This window comes from Vulpes lagopus, chromosome 9, assembly GCF_018345385.1.
Source record: "Vulpes lagopus strain Blue_001 chromosome 9, ASM1834538v1, whole genome shotgun sequence".
Lineage (NCBI taxonomy): Eukaryota > Metazoa > Chordata > Mammalia > Carnivora > Canidae > Vulpes > Vulpes lagopus.
The window spans coordinates 56,710,819-56,735,213 of record NC_054832.1 but is presented as its reverse complement, the minus strand read 5'-3'; the positions used below and the strand labels follow the sequence as shown (position 1 = coordinate 56,735,213).

The 24,395-nt window shown below is 33.6% G+C and overlaps 1 protein-coding gene across 6 annotated transcripts in view; it reads left to right on the top strand.

Moving 5' to 3' along the window:
• HNF4G (hepatocyte nuclear factor 4 gamma) overlaps positions 1-24,395 on the top strand; it is a 122,623-nt gene that overhangs the window by 86,807 nt on the left and 11,421 nt on the right. For 5 of the 6 annotated variants that reach the window (XM_041768883.1, XM_041768888.1, XM_041768886.1 and 2 more), the window contains 5 exons: positions 9,827-10,011; positions 13,134-13,305; positions 17,960-18,054; positions 21,070-21,176; positions 23,324-23,479. In XM_041768883.1, the coding sequence (XP_041624817.1) occupies positions 9,876-10,011; positions 13,134-13,305; positions 17,960-18,054; positions 21,070-21,176; positions 23,324-23,479 (666 nt within the window). In that variant the 5' untranslated portion in view covers positions 9,827-9,875. The remainder of the gene's footprint in view (positions 1-9,826; positions 10,012-13,133; positions 13,306-17,959; positions 18,055-21,069; positions 21,177-23,323; positions 23,480-24,395) is intronic. The other variant, XM_041768889.1, reaches the window with a different exon arrangement.

Here is a 24,395-nt window from a genome sequence, read left to right as displayed (position 1 = left end):
GACAGTTATTGTATTTGGTAAGTCAGGGTTAGATTTCAAGAGAAGCTAATGAAACTTCAATTTCAAGGACCATCACTGGCATGAGCCCCTTCTGGTTCCTGTCCAGGCCTTGGCAGTGTGTTTCCAGAAATTTATTTCTTTTCAAGAGTCCCATCAAAACTGTATAAGCTTCAGCTCTTGTGAAAAATAGATCAGATACTATACAACTTTACTATATAGCTTTCTCTACTTGATATTAATTTTTTACTCATTTTCATTTAAAAATAGTGATAATACAATAAAAATTATTATGATGTGCTTTTAACACTTAAGCAAAATAAGTTTTTGCTCCTAGTATTCTGATACAAATATTTATTTAAATTTTACATATTTGTGTTTTATATTTTTCCAGAAGGTCCATAATTCTAACCTAAATTGCTCGTTCTTTTTCATTTTCTTTTCCACAACTGAGAGGAGAACAGTTAGAAGAAAATATTTCTGCTATCATGATGCATATTAATCACTGAAACATGAAATTGCTCTAATTAAAGTTAGTGTATATATATATTTTATATCTATATAATATATAGATATAATATAATTAGATAAGGGGTCTTTGAACAGAAACCCACAAAAAGCCAGGTTGCAGATTGATTGTTGATGAGAATGCAATCAGAAGTTCACAGGAACTTAACCCTCTATTTCTGCAAGGAGCAAAGGTTCAGGTGCTTGTCTGAACAAACATTCCATTTACTGTCATAACCCAATATCACAGTGAAATTACTGGCTGATTTTTTTTAAAGATTTATTTATTTATCTTAGGCAGGGGAGGGGCACAGAGAGAGAGAGAGAGAGAATCTTAAGTAGACTCAGTGCTGAGCACGGACCTGACGCCAGGCTCCATCTGAGGCAAAACCAAGGATCGCGTGCTTAACCAACTGTGCCACCCAGGTGCCCTGGCTGATTTTTTTTTTTATATTAAAGATTTAGAAATAGAGTTTTACTTTTAAGGGCCTAGTATTGAAAGTTATTGTTTGATTTCTTGTATCAAATAAAATGACTTAGAAACATTAGGAGGTTGGATCAACAGAAATGGACAAACCTCAAAGAGAAAGAATTTATTAATATCTATCAATTGTTTCTTTACATTTAAACCCAAATACTAATAACAGATATATGGTCACATAGCTTTTTAAAAATTGAATTTAAAAACTATATATATATATATATATATATATATATATATATAGCTTCTATTTGAAACTTTCTATTTGAAAGACTACAAAAAACTTTATAATTCTCAGGAAGTTTTCTTTGTTTCAATGTATAATTAATATGTTACACCACCAATGAATATCTTTCTTTTTCTTGCATATTGAAAACGTCAGTAATAATGCATGTATATATATATATATATATATATATATATATATATATATATATATATATATATACTGGATCCTTATTATATGCAGATTCCGTGATTACACATATGCCTACTTGTAAAATATATTCTAACCTCAAAATCAATATTCAAGGTCCGTTTGCAGTCATTCGTGGATCTGCTGACTGGTAAAAAATTTAAGTTGCTGGATGAGCATGTTCCCAGTTGAGATTATATAAGGCAATGCTCTGCCTTCATGTTTCAGCTCTCATACCAATAAATATCCTTTTCATAACATATTTAATACCATGTTTTTCTCATATTTGTGCTTTTTGTTGGTGATTTTGCTATTTTAAAGGCCCCCCCCAAGTGTGGTGCTAAAGTACTGTCTAGTATTCCTAAACTGCAGGAAGGCTGGGATATGCCTTACAGAGAAAATACATTTTAGATCAGCTTCATTCAAGCATGAGTTATAATGCTGCGAGTTCAATGTTAATGAATCAACGATATGTACATGTATGTATTAGATAATACATACAATGGGGTCTTGAACAGAAACCACATAAAGCCAGGTTGCAAATTGATTGGTTGATAAAAATGGGATCAGAGGCTCACAGGAACTTAATCCTCTGTTTCTCCTAGGAGCAAAGGTTCTATTTGCCAATTCAGTTTTTGCAGCATGGTCCCTCTGAAATACCTAAGAATAAACAATAGTGTAAATTAAGACAGTCATTGAGGAATTAGTGAATAAGAGGATTTATACCTCTTTATATTTACCTACAAAGCAGTAAGTTAGCTATTTCAAAGTCTAAGTGTATAAAATGCTAATGATATTTTTCAGCCCAGCTTTGTAGATCCAGTGGAAAGACAGTGGTTTTAATTATCCATCTCTTTATAAAGATATAATTATTATTACATGATTATAAGTTTCATGAGGGCAGAAATTTTCTCATTGTTCACGTAAAAATACATAATGACTCGAAAAGTGCTTGGCATACAAAATATACTTATGTACTCCATATAAATGCTCTGCTGTGTCAAAGTTAATTATTTGCATATGTATTTTATTCATACTTTCAATAATTATTTGGGGACTGTTGACCATATGGCAAACACTATTCTGGGCCTGGAGATATAATAATAAGTAAAGAATATAAAGTTTTTGCCTTCAGGAACTTACAGCTTAAAGCAGTGGTTTCTAGACTTTCTTGCACATTGGAATCACCTACAGATTTTTTGAAACTCCGATACCTGACTCCACCCTACATTCTAATTTAATTAGTATATGATGTAACTTGGGCCTTGAGGTCTTCAAAACTTTTCCAGATGATTCTAATGCATAGCAGAATTTGTGAATCACTGACCTAATGTACAAGTTAAACATTAAACAATTGCAAATTACTTATTTGAGAGTGATAATAGCCTGTGTTACTTTAATTTTGAAATTCAACACTTTGCCAAAGGCCACAAGCTTACTATGATGTATAGTTCAAATTACATTAATATTTGCTTGCTATTAATATCATTTTAATTTTGTCCTGTATTTTTATCCCAAAAGAAACACTTCATTATGGTATTTTCAAAAACCCAATTGCTTTTTTCAAAAAGAAATGTATATACAAGGAGGTGGAATAAATGTAATATTTCAGTTGAGTCAATCACATACCTACCTTTATTAAACAGAGTGGCAAATATTATTTAGTTTTATCTAAATCAAGTATCACATTAATATGTTGTTCCTTTTTATTATATAAAAAAGCATTAAAGAGGAATGTTGAGCAGTTCTTTACTCTGTGTGTATAGTCTGTTACTACTTTTTTTTAAATGAAGAAACAATAACTCTCATGTATGTATTATGTAAGTAGGCTGGGTGGATGGATGGATGGATGGATGGATGGATGGATGGATGGCTAGCTAGATGGATGGATAGATACGGTTCCTATCTGAATTTTATGGCCACAATATGTTTGTTCAAAATATTCAAATCTTAACTTTGCACCCAGCTAGTAAAACTGCTGCTATTTTTATTAAACATTATACTTCTTCAGAACATATTTGAAATAGGTACTGGCCAACACTGATAACTTCCTTCCCTTCATTTTGCATAATGCAGCAACTTTGATATCAGAATGCAACCACAATCTTGAATATTCTGACTAACTTTGCTGAGTTGACAGTAGCAACAATGGTAATAGCCATTGTAAAAAGGCGATGCAGAAATAAGTAGCTGTCGAATCCTAACGTCCCTTATATCCAGATTTTTTTTTATTTTCCGTACAGTATAATCTATATTCCAGTTAATAATTTAGTACTAATCAGCTCCTTATCTTCTGAAAAGGAGAGTCTGTTTTGAATCACAAGGCAACTGACCTTGAAAGTAGGTTTAATATATGCAGATTTCTCCTATCACCATTTCGCTGTTTCTCAGAATGTTTTCTTGGTCACATTTACAACTTGGCTGTACAGTCCTTCTTGGTCTAGCCTAACAGTAACTTATTTCATGCTAATACAGTCTCCACTATTTTTCAGTTTTGACTAAAGTTAAAACTGTATCTTATTTATTTCTATAACTACTTTTAAATAATAATCTGATGTTTTAATGAGAAAATCGGAAAAATATGAATAGTTGAAGTAAATCATGAATATTATAAAGAATAGTAACATATTTTTAAACTAATTCAGCTGTTTCATAGGGTGCATCTTTGTCCAGTGTACTTAGATTTTACTAGAAAATGGCATTCTTTTAGTAGTGATGGGAATTATTTGCATTGATCAGATAAAAGATGAATCTAAAATAACAATTTACAGTTACTTCCTTGGACTATGATCATGATTTAAAAAGCAATATAAATCGAACAATGAGCCATGGATAATTATTATTATTTATAAAGAGAATTATAAAAATATGTAAACAAAATCTCCATAAGTTCAGTTTAAATACTAAAAGTTTTCAGCAATTTTAGGTTAGAAGTGTGTTTCAAAATAATCGTAGTAGATCATTTTTAACGTTGGGAATGACTTTGATTAAGCGAGTTATGTGGTTCTGCTGATTATTGCTTGATTGTCAGATGTAAAAAGAAAAAAAGACAAGGAAAATTGTTTTGGTTTATATACAAATGCTATATAATCTGGACTTTAAGAAAGGATTTATGAAGCTCTTTGAAAATAGAATCTCATCATTACAGTCAGTTCCAAATTTCTTTCTTTGCATGTTGGTAATCGCAACTTGCTCTGAAGATTAAAATGTCTGTTTTGTTTCTTTAAATTTTTTAATATGCTTGTTTTCCCTATTAAAGTAGAGAAGAGACAAAATTTCTGTTTCAAAAGAAGACTGATGGTTAGGTTAAGACAGTGACAGCAAGGAAAATAATGATTTTTTTTTTTTTTTAGTTAAGTCATTTTTGAGAAGTGGAAGGTGGCTTTGCTTTAGATTAATACATCATTTTACTGGGCAGATTCTCTACTTAATGGTTTCCTTACATTGAAAACCACACTGAGCTGATGTGGATAGTTATTCTTCTTCATCTAACCTTTAGAGATCACATTTATGTAATCGTCATACTTGAAAAGGTGAAATATAGGAAGAAGAGAAACTACTAATGTGCTTTTGGGGTTAATACAATATTTTTGCTAACGAAAAGTAACCTCAAAGAAATCAGCTTACAGAACAAAGTTTACTAACTCTAACTTTAAAGTGTAATGTTTTAATATTGATATTAACATTCCAAATTATTTTCATGAAAATTATTTTACATAATTTAGAAAACAGGCTAAGAAAAGTCAAGATCATTTTCACGAAAATTATTTTATGAAAATAACCTTGATTTTTATTACCTGTTTTCTACTTTAACTCATGCTATGAAGGAATGATTAAATCAAATATGGAATATAGAACAATTTAACAGACTTAATAGTCTTACAGATAAGATAGAAATGCTTCTGCTGTTATCCTGAATAGTCAATAGTGAAGTGAGTTGTTGTCTTCTTTAAACACCATGTAGTTTTCATCTTTAAAGAAATTTAAATATCGTATTTCACATATTGGCTTAGAAAACCATTGCTCTGAGAGAAACATTCTTCAAGAATATAAGTTGCACTTTTTTAAATAGACCTTTTATCTACAAGTCCGTGTCTTTCTCTATGGGGTATTCACCCTGACCAGGCTAAGAGGGTACATCTTTGTCTGCAAACCATGATAGCACCCTGAAGAACAGCGATATTTTGCCCAGCTTACCGAACATATACTACAAAGTGACCTCTGTTAAGAGAGAGTTTCAGTAGGTCATAGTTTATCATATACATTTATATTTTTGGACCAAGATTAACTTAATATATTTCTACTTTAGAAAATGTATGCTACTTATTATAAATTACTTGTAGGAATTAGCATGAATTTTTGATGTTTTTCCCAATTAAACCTTTCATAGTAAGCTTAAAAGTACTCATAAATTAATGATGAATGTCGGGTTTAGTAAGTCTCATTTACTTAAGGATAATTGTTTCTATATCACCTAGGCATAAAATTAATGTAGTTCTTTTAATAACTACTTAAGCTTTTAATCTAATGTAGCCTTAATGAATGTTACCTTTAAGAAGTACTTGGTAAAGCAATAATGAAAGGCTCCCTGTATGTTTTCCATCTGTCTTTTTCCTGAAAATAACTGAACTTCAATGTGAAAATATGCAAATACCATAACTTTGTGTATTTAAGGTTTATACATTCAAATTATATAATTTTTATTTTGTACAATTATGCCATGGACAATGTTTCCAAAAATCACTTCCACTAAATTATGAAAATTCCACAATCACTATAGTATGGAAAACACAAAAAATACTAAAGAATGTGATATTTGCTTTGATATGAGACATAGCTAGAAATCTAAAAGTAACCATGACTAAAATTGCTTCTCTCTGACATTTTCTTCTTTTCCTTTTTTCTTTGCTTCCTCATCCATCTCATTGTCCTTCCCCTACTCTTTTTTTAAGCAAATAGAAATATTCTGAATTTAGCCCAATTAACTTTAGAAGTAGAGAGGAGGGATTAGTCATAAGGAAATCAACTACTAACAAGTTATCTCATGTTAAAATCAATATGAGAAAAACTCTAATCTCCCTTTAGCCAACTTCCTGGGTTAACTCAGTTTTCAACTTCCTTTTGTGGAATGTACTAATTCATTTCCAGGGTAGGCTAACTTCCTTAAGTAGTAGGAATCTCTTTTTTTTTTGTTTAACAGCCTTCATTGTTTTATTTTACATTTTTTCTGATTACTGATAAGGTTGATCATTTTCCCATGTTATAGTTTAGATTTTCTTCATAAATCTAGTTTATTTTATTTTAGTAAGAACAGTAACATGAGTCCTACTCTTTTAACAAAATTCTAAGTGTACAGTACCATATTATTGACAGTTACAGTGTTGTACAGTGATTGTTTATAGCTTATTCATCTTCCTTAACTGAAATTTTATACTTTTTGATTAGTCACCCCCCCCATTTCTCCCTCCCCCTGGCAACCCCATTCTTCTCTTTGGATCTATGAGTTTGACTATAGATTTCTCATTTTGGTGTAATTATGTAGTATCTTTTTCTGTGACTGGCCTATTTTATTGAGCATAATGGCTTTTTTTAAAAGATTTTATTAATTTATTAGAGACAGAGAGAGGGAGAGTGAGAGAGAGAGGCAGAGGGAGAAGCAGGCTCCATGCAGGGAGCCCGACATGGGACTCGATCCCTGGTCTCCAGGATCACGCCCTGGGTGGAAGGTGGTGCTAAACCACTGAGCCACCGGGGCTGCCCGAGCATAACATTTTTAAGGCTTCTCCTTGGTGTAGTATGTATCAATAGTTTATTCCTTTTTAAGGCTGAATAGTATTTCATTGTATAGCATACTCTTTTCCTTCCATTTATGGACATTTATATTATTTCCAACTTGGCTATTCTGAATAGTATTGCAATGTACCCTGACCACCATCTGACCAACTATATATAGTCATCAATTGTATTCATTATATAGCATGGTTATGTTATCTGTTCTTGTTATTTCATCATGATTTAGTTAAACATTGCATAATTTGCTAAAACATGAATGTTAAAAGAGATTTTTTTTCCCCAATAAAAACCTAGCGGAATACTTTGGAAGTGGCTAAAAGCAAGTTGATTAAAATGTATAAAATGTTTTGAAAAACATATAAAATTCTAGAAGGCTTCTGCATTTAGGTTTTACTGCTAGCTTTGACTTTTATCCTCCATTTAAAAAAAAGGGGAACTAGACGTCAAAGGCAGTGTGTGAGATTTATACAAACAAAAATTTAATAAAGAATCACAAGCAGTGAATACTTATTTGAACAAAAAGTCTTGGTTATCCAACAAAACAGTAGCAATTTACAAATTTAAGTCAAATACTCTATTAAGTATGGATACACCATATTCTCAATTCTGTTTTAATTATTTTATTTGCTTAACCAGTTCAGTAGACTACCAATGCCAGCATTTAAGAAAAGAAGACTTCTACTGTACTTTGTAATTTCTTGAGACTCTAAAACCTAAAGAGAAATTTCCCTTTGCTAGACTGAGGCTGACTGGATGCTGTGGGTGTTTCCACATCTGAATATCATTAGGAAGACAAACTGCCCACTTGAGGAGATATGCCTGCTATTTGGATCTGCTATATCTTCTGGAAATTCTCAAGTTTTTGACTCTATAAAATGGAGAAAATAATTTACAATAGCATGGATGGGAAACAGGTTTTATCTTGAAAGCCAGCTCTGATTAATTGCTAGTGACTACTTGAGGATCTGTTCTGAGATAAATCTGTAGCCCCTTCTCCACTCAATGAAAATGCCCTGATTCAATAGTGATGCCACTCGTGGGCACGGGAGAAGTAGAACGATGGTGTTGTTCTCTTGAGCTATACCCACACTTCTCTTAGTGTTTTGAGTCCTATAAATTAATGACTGTCTACCTTTTTCTTCTTTTCCTTCTGTTGGAACACTTTTATGGGTGATATTCCTCTCCTTGTTTAGTTACTACACAGACGAGAAAGACTGTGGGCTATGCACAGTTCACTGCTTTGGTTCACAAGGAAACATGTCCGTGTCATTTCACCACAAGTGAGAACTAATTCATGCAAATGAAAACCATGGGATACTGCCCATGTCTCCAAAAACCGATTAAGTACAGTTGGCCTTCACTAGAGAGAATCAGTCCCTCTAATAGATCCTTCAGATAGTACCCTCACAATTAGGAGTGCTACAAGATATGAAGACAAGCGACTATTCCAGTGATCACTGTTTGATTGAGTGAATCTGGTTGCTAAAATGACTCCACTGTTTTCTTCACAAATTCTTCACATGGTTTTGAGTTTATTTTAAGAGACCGGGCTTCCCAGATGAAAAATATAAGTATTTCTAAGATATAATATTCACAAAATTAATGGTATTAAGAAATTGAATTAGAAATATTTCTATGCCATAGTTTTTAACAAATGTAAGGAAATGAGATTCTGACTTTATATTATACAAATGTGGCTAGAATTCTTTCTTGGAATATAAAATCAATAAACATATTCTCAGAAGTAAAATATAACCATTGAATACTCTCTTCTAAATGTTCCCCCAAATTCTAAATGTCCCCTATCACATGTGCATGTAAAAGCTATATGTGCTATATGGATGCTTGATATTAGGTTGATGATGGGAATGTATATAGATCCACACGTGTTAGGGATAATTTTATTTCAGTTTAGGGCCTAGAATTTAATAGCCATTAGAAGCCAAAAGAAATGGAACCTTACTCACATGGCTCTTGTTTATTAGAGTGGCTACAATGTACTAGCAACTATAGTGCTAGTCCTTGGGAAGTTTCCAAACATTCAAGGGACACAGATTCGAATGTAAGTAGATAGTGAAGGAGAATATGTTAAGTCATATTAGGTTATGTCCAGGCTACTACTGGAATATATCCTAAATCCCCGTCATTTCAAATCATAAATGTTTTACCCCAAAATAAACAAAGTTAGCTTGATTCTACAGTAAGAAAAATTGAAATTGTTAAGTGCCTATGTCAAGTGTCCACTTACCATCTTAACATCAAATTTCTAACAGTAAAAGCCCATCTTTTAGAACATGTGGTAGGTGCTTTCATCCTCTTACATAGGATAAATCATGCTATAAATGCTTGAAACCCAAGAGATTCTCTCTTCTATTTTTAACTACTTAATGACATCATTTATTGTCTACTGGATATCAATTTAGGAAATCATGTTAGTCCACTAAGCACTTCAGATAAGGTGATTCCATGAAGCATTCCAAGATTATCACAAGGAATTGCTTTCGCATGCCATAAAAGAGAAAGAAATGAGCAGAATATGGCCCGTGGAGGAGTTTACAGTTTTACAGCTCCTCCCACTGCAGCACATAACCCACTGCTAACAGTTACAGTTAACTTTGGATTACCACTCACAGATCGGAAGCCCAACAGCCATCACACGCACTGGCCTGCGGTGCCACTTGTATGTGTGTCTCTAAATCAATGATGAGGGTATCGGAACCGATACTGGACATGGAGATGGCAAATTACAGCGAGGTTTTGGATCCAACTTACACAACGTTGGAGTTTGAAACTATGCAGATTCTATATAATTCAAATGGTGAGTTCTCATCTGCTTGCAGATATAAAGGAAAGCGGGTATAATGGGAGGGGCAATGCTGAGTGTCCCAGCTGGCAGCTCTGTGTTTTCTTGCTTCTTAAGACCACATATCTGAGCCTGTGCATTTCATCACAAAATTTAAGTTAGTAATGTTATGGCTGGTTTGTGTTGAGACTCTTTAAAAGTCTAGTTATGCATAATAACGTGACCTCAGCGTTCCGTCATGGGCCAGTTAAGGTAAAAAGAACAGTTTTAGCAGTTACTTTATTTACTGTAAATCACAGTAGTAAGTAATATTGGCAGACTGGCTGTGAAGTACATTTTCTATGCAGTATTTAAAATGACATATGGAACGCTGGAGGCACTTACTGGTCGCCTCCTCCTGTCATTTCAGTTCTCCATGGCCACTGATGAGAAACTGCATCTAAAATCACTATCAAGTTTTTGCACCAAACACAATATGAAAGGAATTAAAGGCTTATATTATAACCTTACTACTTGACAAGCTAATGTTTAGCCTCACGAAGCTCTTGGCATTTATCTACTGTAACTTTTTAACTTTAAATAAGGCATGAGTTGTTTAGAGTTCATGTCTTTATATAATACAGTTTACTGTTGACTTTGTATTTAAATTTTTTCCCAAGGTAAAATCTTGTCCAAGATTACTTATAATTGTTAGAACACCTGAAATCTACTAATTATGTATACTTTGAAAAACCTGTGTGTGTGTGTGTGTGTGTGTGTGTGTGTGTAGTTCAGGACTGAGAATGTATCTTGTACTCAGGATATGGGAATGTTCTGCTGTGCTCCTCAATTTTACAACTGCTGTTCTCATTATATTTATAGTAAACAATAGCTTATTAGTGCAAATATTCTTTTTAATCATCAGAAGATGAATTCTGAGATTTTAGCACAGGGAGAATTGAAAGAAACCTGTGTTCAAATCTTAGGAAGTCAGTTTTTTTATTCCTTATGTTTAGATTTGACTAAGATATTTAATAGTATTTGTCTCAAGAGGATCACGATTTTTTTTAAAAAAGACTGTATATTACTAAATAAGGACAGATTTAGCATAAGTATTTAACATAACTGAATTTTGTGTTGTCTAACTTGTTTGTTTTGTAATAATATTAACAATACGTAAGTATGGCATTAAACAGAAAGCAAGAGTTGAATTTTTTCGTATTTCCATAATATCCTAGAATACAATCAATCCTAACATTTTTGTCATATTTCTAATATCTATTTTATGTATGTTACCAAAAAGAAGAATTCCTAGCTTTAAACTCTATAACATCACATGATAAACCCTTAAACATATTCTCATTAAGGTTTTTCTCAACTTGACCAAATTCTGTATGGTTAATGTCTGTCTATTCAGAAGTTTTAATAAGTAGAATATGTGTGTTTTCACGAAATATAATTGGTGCATGACAGCCTTTATTTTATCTTCTGTTATATTCAAGATATGGTAAATTGTTACTATGCCTATATTATCTTACAATTTTATAAATTTTTAAAAAGATTTTATTTGTTTATTCATGAGAGACACAGAGAAAGAGAGAGACAGAGAGGCAGAGACACAGGCAGAGGGAGAAGCAGGCTCCATGCAGGGAGCCTGACATGGGACTCGATCCCATGTCTCCAGGATCACACCCTGAAGGCAGCGCTAAACCGAAGAGCCACCTAGGCTGCCCCAATTTTATAATTTTTAGTAAATTACCTTAAAGTATTCATTGTCTTTTGAGTACATACAGATTTTAAAGGTATAATCAATAATGGTAATCCATTTAAGAAATATTTAAATTAAAATATTTATGTGGATTTCTTAAAGTCTCTTCCTTCAAAACTATGGATTAGACATGTACTTTATGCCAGACACAGTTCTGAGAGCTGGAAGACAGGAGTGCATATGACAAATCTGAGTTCTCTAACATCATGAAGTTTATATTCTATAGGTAAAGTGGGATGATGAAAGAACATACCAATACATAATATCATTTTTAAAAATGAAATAGTTATTTAAAAAATAATCAGGGTTCTAGATTCTACTTGAAAGGCAGATGAACAATGACTCTTAGATGTGTGTTCAGAGAATATTTCACAGAAAGTGTGAGATTGGAGCAGAAATCAGGTAGCCAGCTCAAAGGCTTTGTTGAGGAAGAACTATCCTTCCAGCAGAAGGAACAGATAAGATGGGAGCAGACTCCAAGGGGGTTAAAATGGCAATACTGTTGAGCAGTGAGCTGATGGAAAGTAGTACCAAGTAATGGGATCGGAGAGGTTGGAGGGGGCTTTACCACACAAGGCTTTATAGCAGCCCTAAGATGTATAGGCTTTATTCTGTTTCTGAGGGTTAGGTACAGAAGGCTAATATGATGTGAATTTCTTATTCCAAGAGCACTTTGGGGTAATAAACAGTAGGGGAGCAAGGGTGGAAACAGAAAAATTAGATAAGAGGCTATTGCAGTAATCTAGGGGAAAGATTATAGTTGATTGGATAAGGGTGGCTATGGTAAAAGGGAAAAATTATGGATTCGATATGTCTTTCAAATATAGACTTAGTATTAGATTGGATATGAATAATGAAGGAGAAAATCCAATGAAGACCACCAGGGTATTGGTCCTAGGTACTGGATGGTACCATTGAGTGACATGGAGAAGACTGAAGGAAGAACAAATTCAAGGGGAAAAATAGAAGAGTTCTGGCTTTTGAAACATTAATTTGCAATTCTTATTAAACCTCAAGGTGAAGTTGTTAAATAGGTATTTGGGCATTTCAGACTGATGCCCGTGGAAGACATCAGGGCTAGAGATAAAATCTGTGGATTTTCTCTCATACATTTGTATTTAACATCATGGAATTAGAAGAGCTTTCCTAGGGAAAGAGTATATTTGGAGGGACTGAGACCTATGGTGTCCCAAAGTTTGATTTTCAGAAATATGAGAGGGAAGACTGGAATAGAGATGGGCAGAAGTGGCCAGTGGTTCAAGGGAGAGCATAGGTATGCTCCAAGAGGTCAAGGAATGGACTGCTTTGAGCCTGTGAATCATTAGTAGGGTAATATAAATCAGAAATACTCTGTATTAACTTGAAGCCTACTCTGCTTTTTCTTTAACAGATAGCTCTGCTCCAGAGACAACAAGTATGAATGCCACAGACAATGGTGTCAACTGTCTATGTGCTATATGTGGGGACAGAGCCACAGGAAAGCATTATGGAGCATCAAGCTGTGATGGGTGCAAGGGCTTCTTCAGACGCAGCATACGCAAGAGTCACGTATATTCCTGCAGGTATTTGAGATGCTCCTTTTGAGAAAGTTACTTTGAGAAGAGTTTCAAAATGGTGTGCAAGAAGTAAGGGAATAAAATCAGAGCTTTTGGGGCACCTGGGTGCCTCAGTTGGTTAAGTGCCCAACTCTTGATTGCGGCTCAGGTCATGAGATCAATCCCCACATCAGGTTCCCCACTCAGCACAGAGTGCTTGTCCTCTGCTCCTCCTCCCACTCACTATCTCGCTCTCTCTTAAATAAATAAACAAATAAATAAAAATCAGAGCTTTCATGTTTCTGTAATTCTAAGACAAAATCCACAAGCTGTGTTAAAAGGATATGTGGATGCCAGTGCAGGTTGTATTCCCACAGGTGGTTCGTTTTTTATTAAATATTTTAGGCTTAAAAATGTATTTAAAAAATCCACAAAGTTATCACCCAACCTAGGCCAATATAATCAAAGCCTCTAGTGAACACACCTCTGTATCACTTTCTCTCTTCTCTCCCAGGGATAACTACTGTCTGAAATTTGGTGTTTGTCTTTTCTTGTGTTCTTTTATTGTTTAACCACATATTCACGGACCAGTGGACATATTTAAATCTGTGTGTTTTCCTGCACATTGATTTTCTTTTCGACATCTCTACATCCTGAGTCTTTTGAACAAGATTATAAAAGTGGGGATGATTTCTGGTAGCTTGTCAGTGTAAATGAATGAAATTAAATTTTCAGTCCTAAAATTTTAAATGTATTTCTCATGCCACAATTTTGCCATTGAACTTAATGTTTTGTCTAAAATGTATTTAACTATACTGTATATGTCACATGTTTCTACTAGGCTTTTAAAAAAATAGTCAACATCATAGTGTAAGTTAGGATTAAATATTCCACCTCGAGTATTCAGAGCGACAGTTCTGGAATGCAGATTACATCTATGTGAAATATGGACTATTAAAAAGATGACTGAAGCTAACAGAAAAATATCAATGCTCAATTGATGAAAAGCATGTTGCTGTGTTGTTTTATAAACAAGCTAGACATTTGGAAAGAAGTTACCTCTCTGGCAATATGTTGCCATTTGGTTTCTAGGAATCTGGGAAAAGTTAATACATAACTCTCCAAATACCTAACTAGTGTTCTCTAGTAATTTTTTCCAGGATAGCTTAAAGTTGGTTTAAAAAAAAAATGTTAGTTATCTACTTTAAAACCTTCTTGATAAACAAACAAAAATATATTTAGATAATTCTTGTTTTTATGTACATCAAAGCTCTAGAGACAAAATATAAACCAAGTAAATTTGTCTCATTATTTTTTTAAGATTTTATTTATTTATTCATGAGAGACACAGGCAGAGGGAGAAGCAGGCTCCATGCAGGGAGTCCGAGATGTGGGACTCGATCCTGGGACTACAGGATCATGCCCTGAGCTAAAGGCAGATGCTCAACCGATGAGACACCGAAGCATCCCAAATTTGCCTCATTAAAAGCATTTTCTCTAATTTCTATAATTACATTAAATATTCAGTGCTTTTACAAAATGAAGAATAAAAATAAATACAAAATAACATGTAAACAATATATTTTGAGTCATGTATTCTATTGAAGATGAAATACATATATATGAAAAATGGTGTGATCCAAACAACTAATCCAACAAATACTTTTAAGAATCAGAAAATAACAGCACCAATATTTCTTCCCATCTTGTATGGGAAAAATGAGAAAGGAGGTTCCCATAGCAACTCTTGGAATTTAAAAAATACTCCCACCACATGGACAGTTTAACTCCTCACACCTTCCCATCATGAGTATTGCTGCCAACTTAGCCTTCTTTACATATTTTGGTATTAAGCAAATGCTATGATTTTCCATTTGGAAAATAGTTATTATAATGATGAAAGTGTAGGAGCATCAAGGTCTTTTAAGCTCAGATTTTGCTGGTCTCAAATTGATCCATTTCCTCAGATGTACAGATTTCATTTCCACCCTAACTTCCGTCACACAAAAGTTGGGCTTTCCTTCCCAAAGCACTTTAAATTGCTGATTCAATACTTCTTAAATCATGTTTCCTTTATTATGACTATTTGCAAACTTGTATGTATACACTATTAGATTGTTGCTTCCCTGAATGGAAGAGACAAGTCATATTCCTTTGTTCAATCCCTATCCCAGGATCTTGTAACAGAAGATGCTTAACATGTTTATTCAGTTCTTGCATCAATGTTAATTGAGTGTGTTTCCATCTGGTATATATTGGTAATCTAGTTCCCTCTCCTGAAGTCTCCTCAGCCATGAGTTCCCAAGTGAACAATTCTTTTTTTTTTTCCTCATCCTGAAGATATATCTCTCTTCCCACTCAGTTCCTTTATAGGAGGCTTTATATTCGTGCCATTTGAAGTGGCTACCCATCATTTTTAGAAGAAATATCTTCTTTTATAGATCACTAGAAATGTTCTTTTATTCCCATCATTAATAATTAGTCACAAATAATCAGTATTATAGCAATACATGTAGATATGGGTAATTTTATGACACAATTTTGAAGAAATGTTATTATTTTACCATATGATTGAATAATATTTGCCCCAAAACCACAAAAGTACATTCACACAACAACTTTAGTTTAAAAAAAAAGAAAAAAATCCTTCCAATTTGACAACTGTAAATTAATTTGAGATTGTTAAATACCATCCCAGGTTCCATCAAGAGTGAATTAGTGGACCTGGGAATTAAGTTCACATCTAATTCCATAGACTGTACTCTTTTTCATTCTGTGGAAAATTCAGGTTTTGAGTATGTTCACAGAATTGTGCACCCATCACCACCATCAACTTAGAACATTTTCATCACCTGTAAAGAGACCTACCCTTAAACTGTGCCTCTCCATTTCCCCTGACTCCCTCCCTTCCAATGACAGGCAAGGACTAATCCACTTTCTGTTTCTATAGATTTGCCTCTTCTGGACATTTGATAGAAATTAAATTACAGGCACACCTCACTTTATTGCACTTTGCAGACATTGCTTTTTTTTTTTTCCTCTTCAAATGGAAGGTTTCTGGCAACCCTGCATTGAGGGAGTGTTGGCACCATTATCCCAACAGTATTGGTTTACTTTGTGTCTGTGAGTCATATTTGGGTAATTCTTGTGATATTTCAAACATTTTCATTATTATTCTGTTGATTATGGTGATCTGTGATCAGTGATTGTGGCTCGTTGAAAATTTAGATAGTGGTTAGCAGTTTTTAGCAATAAAGTATTTTTGATTAAGGTATTACACTGCTATTTTAGACAATACTCTTGCACAGTTTATAGATTACAGTATAGTGTAAACATAACAATATACACTGAGAAAGCATGAAATTTCATTTGACTCACTTTATTATGATACTTGCTTTATGGTGGTGGTCTGAAACCGAAACAGGTAGAATTTCTCAGGTATGCCTGTATATAAAACGTAGCCTATTGTGTCTGACTTCTTTCACTTAGAAGTGTTCTCAAGGTTCATCCATGTTTGTAGCATGTATCAGTACTCCATTCTTGTTCATTGCCCAGCAATAATATCCATTGTCTAAGTATACCACATTTTATACAGCTGATGGGCATTTGGGTTGTCCCTGCATTTTGGCTGTTATGAATAATGATGATTTGGACATTTGTGTACAAGTTCCAATGGAAACATATGTTTTCATTTCTTTTGTGTATATACCTAGGAGTGAAATTGCTGGGTCATATGGTAATTCTAATGCCTAACTTCTCTTAAAAAGTGCCAAACTTTCTTTGCAAGCAGCTGCATCATTTTATATTACAAAAAAGCAAATTATAAGGGTTCCAATTTTTCCACATCCTCATTGACACTTGTTAGTGTCTGTTTTTTTTTCCTTTTATTTCTGATTATAGCCATTTTATTGGGTGTGAGGTAGTACCAATTGTGCAGAGACCATACTCTAAATGCTGTTCTCACTTGACTCTGGATATGTAATTTGGCAGAGTAGATTTCAATTGCATGTGAGGCACATTTAAAATTAATAGAAGAATATTTAAAAAGAGAAAAGCATAAAAGTGCAGAGGAATGAAGTTCTGATATATTCTCTATTACACTGAAATCATTTAGCAATAAGCAATTAGAATTCACATGCCAAAGAGTTTTAAACTAGGTTTGGCTTTTGTGACTCAGGATAGAAGTAATAATGTATACTATGTATACTGGCAGAAAGTGAGATATCATTCAGGTTTGTTTTATTATAAAGACTACATGAGAAGTGGGGGGGTGGGGTGCATGCGTGGCTCAGTTGATTAAGCATCTGCCTTCCGCTCAGGTCATGATCCCAGGATCCTGGGATCAAGCCCTGAATCAGGCTCCGTGATCAGCAGAGAGTCTGCTTCTCCCTCTCTCTCAGCCCCTCCCCTTGCTTGTACTCCATCTCAAGTAAATAAATAAAATCTTGCAAAAAAAAAAAAAAAAGAAAAAAGAAGTGAGGCTTGTATTTCCATGTATATGCTGATCATTAGACTGGAAAATTTGCAGGTAATTGTTCTTACACATTCTTCCTGTTGGGCCAAATTTGACCATACCTATTTTATGCAAGATCTATTTATCTATTTATTTGTGCATGTTTGTTGTTGCTGTTTTTGATAAATAGTTTTCTGCAAACTAATATATCTTTGTTTGATATTATAGGTTCAGTCGGCAATGCGTTGTTGACAAGGACAAAAGGAATCAATGTAGATATTGTCGATTAAGAAAGTGTTTTAGAGCAGGAATGAAAAAAGAAGGTAACAATATATAGTATAATAATGATAATTATTGATGAAAAGTGTTATACACATACATCTTCATTTAATCATAACCTTTTCACAGGAGTTCTGATTTTCCTCAGTGAAGAATCTTTAATTCCCTCAATTTAAGAATTTACCCAAGGACACTGACACCAGTCTTTGATGACTATCTGATTCCAGACACTATTACCTCTACTACTGTGATATACCTGGAAACAAAATCATTATCTAAATAATATCCTGATATCCAGTTCAAAAGACAGAAGGCAAAATCTATTAATAGGTTGAAATTATAAATGTATTTTTAAACACGCTTTTGTTGTCAATAACAATTGAATATCTTTATTCATCTCATAAATATTGATTGAATGTTTGCTTTTTGTTCATTGATTTATCTAAAAAATACTTATTGAGCACTTCCTTCTCAAACCTGTTCCAGATGCTAAGGCTTCAATAGTGAACATAACTGAAAAAGAATCCTTCCTCTCAGGGAGTTTATATTCTATGGAGAAACAGAAACAGTGGACTAGAGATTCTATATTAGTGTACATTAATTTCATTTTGAACATAGTAAATAATCTTATTATATTATCTGACATTCTTACTATGGTTAATTTGGAAACAATTCTGTTGAACACATTTTAACATTTGGCAGAGGACAGCCACTGCCGACATAATATGCTTATCAGTTTTGTCACATGCTTATGCCTATTATATACAAAGAAATATTTTTCAGGACTATTTCAGAAACCATAAAAAAATGAAATCAAATTAATATACTATGGAAATGTAAAACATATCAAGCTTATCTTGAACCTATTTTGTCATTGTCACAATATTTTAAATAGACAAAAATTCCATTGGTTTCATTCAGATTGCTCGTCAACAAAAGAAGGCAAAAGGAAGTTTACAAAATTAAAAGAGAGGCATTTTGTTATTATAAAATGACTTATTTCTAATGGCCTATTTCATAGTTTATGAGATTAATTACATACTTCATCAATCAACTTCATCTATTTCTACTTGAATTCCAGCGTTACTCCTACAAAAGTATAAGGAAGTCACAACCCTCTATTTCCTTTAAGAGTTTACAAGTTTTGGGCAGCTCGGGTGGCTCAGGGGGTTAGCGTCTGCCTTCAGCCCAGGGCATGATCCTGGAGACTCAAGATCAAGTCCTGCATCGGGCTCCCTGCATGGGGCCTGCTTATCCCTCTGCCTGTGTCTCTGACTCTCTCTCTCTCTGTGTCTCTCATGAATAAATAAATAAAATCTTAAAAAAAAAAGTTTACAAGTTTTGAAATAAAATTACTTTAAAATAGTTAAATTATGTCTCCAACCATTCATAGAATAATGCATTAGTTTTTTTCCAAATAGATTAGGAAGAAACTTTTGGGCTTCACAGTAGATATATTTCTCATATTTACAGTAATGGCATAATATCAAGGTTATTCAGATAGAAACCTATATAAACATGGTTTTATGTCAAAAATGATAGCAGTAAAAAGATTACAAATGTTCACAATATCTTGCCGCATTTCTGAGGATTGATCATGTAAATGAAATTCATAAAAGCATAGCTTACTTTTTAATTTTTTATCTCTACATATGCATTTCCATATGAGTCAGTTTAGGCTGAAAATCAATGACAATTTCTATGGGGAAAAAACTGTAAGCTACCAGTAAATATGATTTTAAGATAAAATATTAATGATACACTCCAACTTAAACACTACTCACTCTTAAAGGCAAAAGTCCAGTATTTTCTCTCCCAGATTAATGGGTTGATGGTTGATACTAAGTTTTGGGTAAATAGTAGATTTTGGCATCCTTAGAAATTGGTGAATCTCTTTACAGAAAGAATAATTGCATCAGAATTTCTAATAGTTTTACATCTTATCTCTCCAGCAGAATAGAATAGAGCATTGATGTAAATAATTTAGGGGTACAGGCCTTGTTTTCATCCTTTTTGGTTAACAGAATATATAATCCCTGAAGTTTTAAAACTTAACATGGAAAGGCATCTGGGAGACTCAGTCACTTTAGCATCCAACTCTTGGTTTTGGCTTAGGTCGTTATCTCCAGGTCGTGGGATCCAGCCCCACATCAGTCTGCTTGAGATGTTTTCTTTCTCCTTCTGCCTTTCCTGCTTCTGTGGTTGCTCTCTCTCTCTCATTCTCTCTCTCAAAATAAATCTTTAAAAAATAATTAAATAAACAAAATCTAACTTTGATATATACAAGGTAATACTCCCTCTCTCACTCTTCCTTATATTTAAAATGTAGTTTTCAATAAGGAATTTCAATAAGGAATTCAATACACATTGCTTTTCCTTTCTTTTCTGCAACAAGTAGATCTGGCTCCCTCTAAGAAGCTTTTTATATAATACTGAAGATGTCTCCACCTTTCCAAAATGCTGATGTTCAAATCTCAGTCTCCTCAAAAAACACCCATTACTGTAACTTTTGCTTTATTAATAATGTTTATAAAATGTCCCAAGGACATTGTTTCATGAGAGATCATAAGATTGCAAGCTTAAAACCACCTTAACTAAATAAATTTACTTTCCATTTCTGTTACTATTTTAGAAAAAAAAATGAACATTTCAAAATCTATGACTCATATCTTCTGACAGTGAATATAATCTTTGAGTTGGTCAATCATAGGGGCAATTCTCTTCCTCTACTTATCTTACAGTTTTATTAACTTGGAGAGAATGGAAGGCCGTCCTATTACAGATACAGCATGGTTGAACTGACTGACCCAACACTTTCTGACATGCATATGATCATGAAGCTTCAAAAGGCAATATTTCATGAATTCTAATGACAGGACTGGCCTTCTACTTTTTGAAAGTGGTACAAAATGATAAATATCTTCAGTTGTACCATACTTTCCCCTCTGCCCCTTAGCCCCTTCTTATTTTTTATACTATTACTTTTAAACTTTGAACTATTTTTCCTGACATATATCGAAAAGAACTGACCAGTGAATACTGTGATTTTTCTCCCCTAGCTGTGCAAAACGAACGCGATAGAATAAGCACCAGAAGAAGCACATTTGATGGCAGCAACATCCCCTCCATTAACACGCTGGCACAAGCAGAAATTCGGTCTCGCCAGGTAACCTGCTGCACTTCAGTATCTAGTCCTGTTCAACAGAATCAAATGTCTATTTAGGCATAATTAGAAAATAATTTGAGTTCATTTAAATGGGCTCATTTCTAAAATAAATTACAGTTTTACTTTGAAAATATTAGATGGACTATTGACTTAATTTTTATACTTCCTGAATAACTTCTGTCTTTAAACGAAAAAAATGCAATGCATTTCAGTCTAATATTGTTAAATAAAAGTTTGTTTACAAGGTTGATTTAAAATACTAAATGCATAGCACAATGCTCTGGAGACAGTAGGTTGTTTACTAATAAAATCTGTCAAATCAGTTACTATGACTTTTGGGGAGCTTGGTTGACTCCTATCATCAGAGCTTCCTTCCATGAAAATGGTTTCTGAACTCAAGAACTCACCTTGGCATCTGCTTTGGAAACAAATATTTAAGGGAAGAGCCAGAATTCAGAAACCAATGAAAAAGGTTAATTATTTTAAATTCCTAAATGAGAATATCAGTTCCAAAGTCTAAAAATATCTGTCATTAGTTGTATACATAAAAATAAATCATTTAAAAATCAAATGAAGAGGGCAGCCCGGGTGGCTCAGCGGTTTAGCATTGCCTTCAGCCCAGGGCGTGATCCTGGAGACCTGGGATCAAGTCCCACGTCGGGCTCCCTGCACGGAGCCTGCTTCTCCCTCTGCCTGTGTCTCTGCCTCTCTCTCTCTCTCTCTCTCTCTCTCTCTCTCTGTCTCTCATGATTAAATAAAAAAAGAATCTTTAAAAAAAATCAAATGAAGAAGGATGACTGGATAGCTCATTCAGTTGAGCATCTGACTGGATCTCAACTCAGGTCTTGATCTCAGGATTGTGAACTCAAGCCCCATGTGGGCTCCACACTGGACATGGAGCCTACCTTAAGGAAAAAAAAAAAAAAAAGTATCAAAGAAGAAACATTTGAAGACAGTTTATTTTAGCATTGCCCCATTAGAAAAGTTAATGATATTTCTCTATTATAAAAAATGATGAAATAGCTAACTATTAATCAGGTTCTATAATGAGTCAGCACAACTACTTTCTATTTTGATAGCATGAGGGTGGAATGATGAGGCTAACATCACCATTATCATCAGTACTGAAGATTACTTGATGATCCTGTAGAGCATTTACAGAATACCTTAAAAGGAAGCTGTGAAGAAATAAACATAAGCATAGAAAGTCACACTCACCCACATACATGTCCAAAAATTAAGTTTATAAGAACTTTTAGAAAGTAATTTTTAGCAGAAAAACATTTTAAAACTTATATTTATATACAGTCATATTTTATACAGTTCAACCACTTAGAAATCATATATAATTTGAAATTTTTTTCCACACATTAAGCTTTTCAATATTGCTAAGTCAAAAGTTGGTTTCTTAATTTTACTTTGATGGCCTCCCTTTAATGCAGCAACATAACTAGTTCTGGCTTCTCTTCTAAATCTTTTTTCTTCAGTTTAGTAAACTATATCCACTGAAAAAATTTTCCTCATATATTTCAAAAAGTTATAGATAAGCTTTCTTAGTGGAAATACCATTTTTTAATTAAAAATAATATCACAGAGCATATTTCATGTGACTGTGGCATATCGTTTTGTATAGTCATTGTGAATTAGGAAAATCCTGAAAGTTGAGTAACTTTTTTTATGGTTTTGCCAGTGAGGGAAAAAAAAAGGTACTGCTCCCAGAGTATGGTACTGTGCAGTGAATGTTTCCTTTCCTTTCCTTTTCTTTTTCTTTTTTTTTTTTGTAAAGATTTTACCTATTTATTCATGAGAGATACAGGGAAAGAAGCAGAGACACAGGCAGAGAGGGAGAAGCAGGCTCCCTGGGGAGAGCCCGATGTGGGACTCCATCCTGGGACCCTGGGATCACACCATGAGCCAAAGGCAAATGCTCAACCACTGAGCCACCCAGGAGTCCCACAAGTGAATGTTTTCAATGTAGCTTGTGCTGATAGGTTTTTTTTTTTTCTCAATTTTAAAATGTTTCATATATCTCAAGATACTGTGGCAATGAGAGTGCCCACTTCAAAGGTGTTTACTTATTGCAGTCATGGAAGTATTGCTCACATATTATGTTAAATGAAAAATTAATGTGATCTTCTTAATGCTAGATCTCAGTCTCAAGCCCTGGTGCAAGCACTGACATAAATGTTAAGAAAATTGCCAGTATCGGTGATGTCTGTGAATCTATGAAACAACAGCTCTTAGTCTTGGTGGAATGGGCTAAATATATTCCTGCCTTCTCTGAGTTGCCACTGGATGATCAGGTATAAATTAAAAGGATTTGATGAAAGCTTTTGGAAATGTCTTTGGAACTTTACTAAGTTTTTGTGTTTTTTAAATTATATGTGTAATAGACTTGACCATCTTTAAGAAAGGTTAAATAATGAGAAAAATAATTGGTTTTCTTGTCCATTCACTTTGTTCTCTCAAGAGGCACAACTGTTTAACTTCTCTTTTAGGGGTCCTGCAAATGTATTAATTGGGTGAAGTTGAGGAAGACACAGTTTTTCCCTTTTGGAGTTTAAAAAGCTTAAGTAAAGAGGAAAAACAAATAGCAAGGAACTGCCATTGTGAGAAAAGTATTGGCAGAGTAAATATCTGGGAGGCAATGGTACACTATTGTGTCGTGGTGTTTATGGAAGGTTCCATATAAAATTCCACCGAAATACCAGGCCACTCCTGGACAGAAACCACATAGGTTGTGTTGGTGTCTTTGTAGGTACTTTATTCAATTAACATAAAAGTTTGCCTTTTATGTTGTCAATTTTATTCTAACACTTACTATATAAAAATAATAGGTCTGGCAAAAATGTTTCTAGAATCATACTCTGAAATCTACAGAGAAATAGAATTCAGATACAATTATCTTTCCCTAATACATATATTTTCATATTTTGTCAGATATATCTTAAGACATTTTAATTAATAGTTAAGAATTTTAATTTCCTAGTCTGTAAAAACTAGATGATTAGCTTCAGATTCATTTTGAATGCCTACATCTAAGTAGTTAATATTTTGTAGATGAAATTTGAAAAATTTTAATTCCCCACATTGAGTAAACCATAGTGTGTATTATAGCCAGTGCATATTTTTGCACCCTCTGACCAGTGCTCTTTACCACTAATATATAAAAACAAAGAAACAATGAAAAGGAAAGGTGCATGATTGTTTAAAAACCCA